The sequence below is a fragment of the Aplysia californica genome, unplaced genomic scaffold, assembly GCF_000002075.1.
Source record: "Aplysia californica isolate F4 #8 unplaced genomic scaffold, AplCal3.0 scaffold00688, whole genome shotgun sequence".
Taxonomy (NCBI): domain Eukaryota; kingdom Metazoa; phylum Mollusca; class Gastropoda; order Aplysiida; family Aplysiidae; genus Aplysia; species Aplysia californica.
The window spans coordinates 183919-186313 of NW_004797958.1; the positions used below are offsets into that span (position 1 = coordinate 183919).

General features: G+C 39.2%; 1 protein-coding gene across 1 annotated transcript in view; it reads right to left on the minus strand.

The window, feature by feature from the left end:
- Positions 1–2395, minus strand: part of LOC101854982 (DNA-dependent protein kinase catalytic subunit) — a gene marked incomplete in the record, with an annotated part of 122273 nt that overhangs the window by 58196 nt on the left and 61682 nt on the right. The window contains 1 exon segment of the mRNA XM_035972423.1: positions 2017–2136. Coding sequence (XP_035828316.1) covers positions 2017–2136 — 120 coding nt within the window.

Here is a 2395-nt window from a genome sequence, read left to right on the forward strand (position 1 = left end):
ACACTTCAGTCAGTGGCACTGCCCCGGGGGGTGATTCACGAGTGTGATAAGCTCTGGCTGTTGGTTGTTTCTAGGGCATTCTGGTTACAGCCAGCAGCAAGAGCTTATCACATTCATTTAGTAGTTTTAGTAGAGGTTTTACGGCGCTAGCAACTGCATAAGGTCAAATGAGCGTCAGGAGGTTAGAGGTGTTACAAGACAGTAACAAACATAAAAAGAAGAAGGAGAAATAAGGACGATAGATGTTTGATAGGAAAGAAGAAGCAAACCACACTAGAGCATCCGCCAACCACCCACTATCAGATCCGTGCATCTGACTTCAAATCAAGAGAAAGACCAAGAAATACCTGGCTGGATGAGATCAAAAAGGTCCTGGAACAACACGTTATGAAATGACTGCCGATGAAATAACTGCAGGACATCCATCATAACAATAACATTAACTCTTTGTCTCCGGGGGGGGGGTGTAAACCTCTTTTAGTTTTAGGAAGTGTTTTACGGCACTTGCAACACAAGGTCATATAAGTGCCGAAGATTAGAGGTGTTAAAAGAGAGTAACAAACACAAAAAAGAAGGAGGGGAGATAAGGACGATAGACGTTTGATAGGAAAGAAGGAGCAAACCAGACCAGAGCACCCGCCAACCACCCACCTCTTGACATATATGTGACATATACGTCATTAAATTGGTCATTAAACCAAGACAGCTGAACCTTTTTTGACAGTTCTTCATCTAATGATGAGCTTTACATCGATGACATGATCACTGAGCATAATATTTCATTGACCACACAGGAAATTTCATCAAGCAGCAGTTTTCAAGGGGTTTTTTTGTTTTAACTCTTTATCTACGGCAAGCCGCTCCCAGCAGCTCGCGGTCGGAACTGCTGTGCCGGTAAGTCACTGACAGCAGCTCGGGCACATTCCGTTACAACGACTTTGACATCAAATTTCTTGTCGGCGACTGCCGAAAACAGCTTTCTTTTACCGAAAGTTCATTTATTAGATACGGTACTATCATAATAGGTTTGCTAGTTTCAATTTAATGACTCATTTAGAGATGTTTTTGTCACTTTTAGATGTAGTACCAAAAAAGGACCCCTGCGTAGTGGGTTTACCCCCCCCCCCTCCCTCGGAGATAAAGAGTCAAAAGATACATAGAATATTGCAGATACAAAGCAAAACTATCATGTCTTCAAAAATATTTTTTGGACAAAAATATATTTGTACATTGGAACGCAATTTTAACAGAAATAACAATTTAGAAATAGATCTATATACTGCTATCTTTTAATTCAGACCATCAAAGGATTTCAGATGAAATGGGGAAAAAAAAATTAACAGCAAAACATTTGACTTCAATGTAAAAAAATCAACATGAAATCTCAAATTTTGCAGATATATTTTTGCGCTTCACCGAGTGCTCAAGTTGTCACAGACTCGCACTTTGGAGGGAACAAAACTAAACCTGTACAATTTCCCTGGACCAAACAGCAAAAAGATTCTGAAGAGCAGAATGCCCCACCTCACTGCAGATTGATTGATTGACTGATTGATTGATTGACTGATTGATTGATTGATTGATTGATTGATTGACTGATTGATTGATTGACTGACTGATTGATTGATTGATTGATTGATTGATTGATTGATTGATTGATTGATTTATTGATTGGGTAGATGTTTTATGTCACAATCCACTCAGTTTTGGTCACCTTAGTACTGATCTATTAATTGATAGATTGATTAAATGATTTAGTTGCATAACAGCACTATCGACACAGTTTTGGTCACCTTAGTAAAGACTGATTGAATGATTGAGTAGATGTTTAACGTCACAATTCATACCGTTCTGATCACCTTACTGCAGATTGATTGATTGATTGATTGAGCAGATGTATTACAGCACTATTGACACTGTTTTGGTCACCTAAGTACAGATCCAATTACTTGATTAATTGATTGACTAATTGAAAGAGTAGATATTTTACACCACTATCGACACAGTTTTGGTCACCTTTGTACAGTTGATGACAAGTTTTGCTATGAAGAGCTTCGTGTTGACGTGGGATGAAGGGCTGGACATTTTGTCGTGCAGGTACGGCATCCAGGCTGGCATCTCTTTGGCTGGGGCTCCCTACAAGTGGAACAGAGAACAGTTTTAGTTTTAGGAAGTGTTTTACGGCACTTGCAACACAATAAGGTCATATAAGTGCCGAAGATTAGAGGTGTTAAAAGAGAGTAACAAACACAAAAAAGAAGGAGGGGAGATATTTGTTTTAGTAGAGGTTTTACGGCGCTAGCAACTGCATAAGGTCAAATGAGCGTCAGGAGGTTAGAGGTGTTACAAGACAGTAACAAACATTTTAAAAAAGAAGGGGAGATAGTTGGGTTTT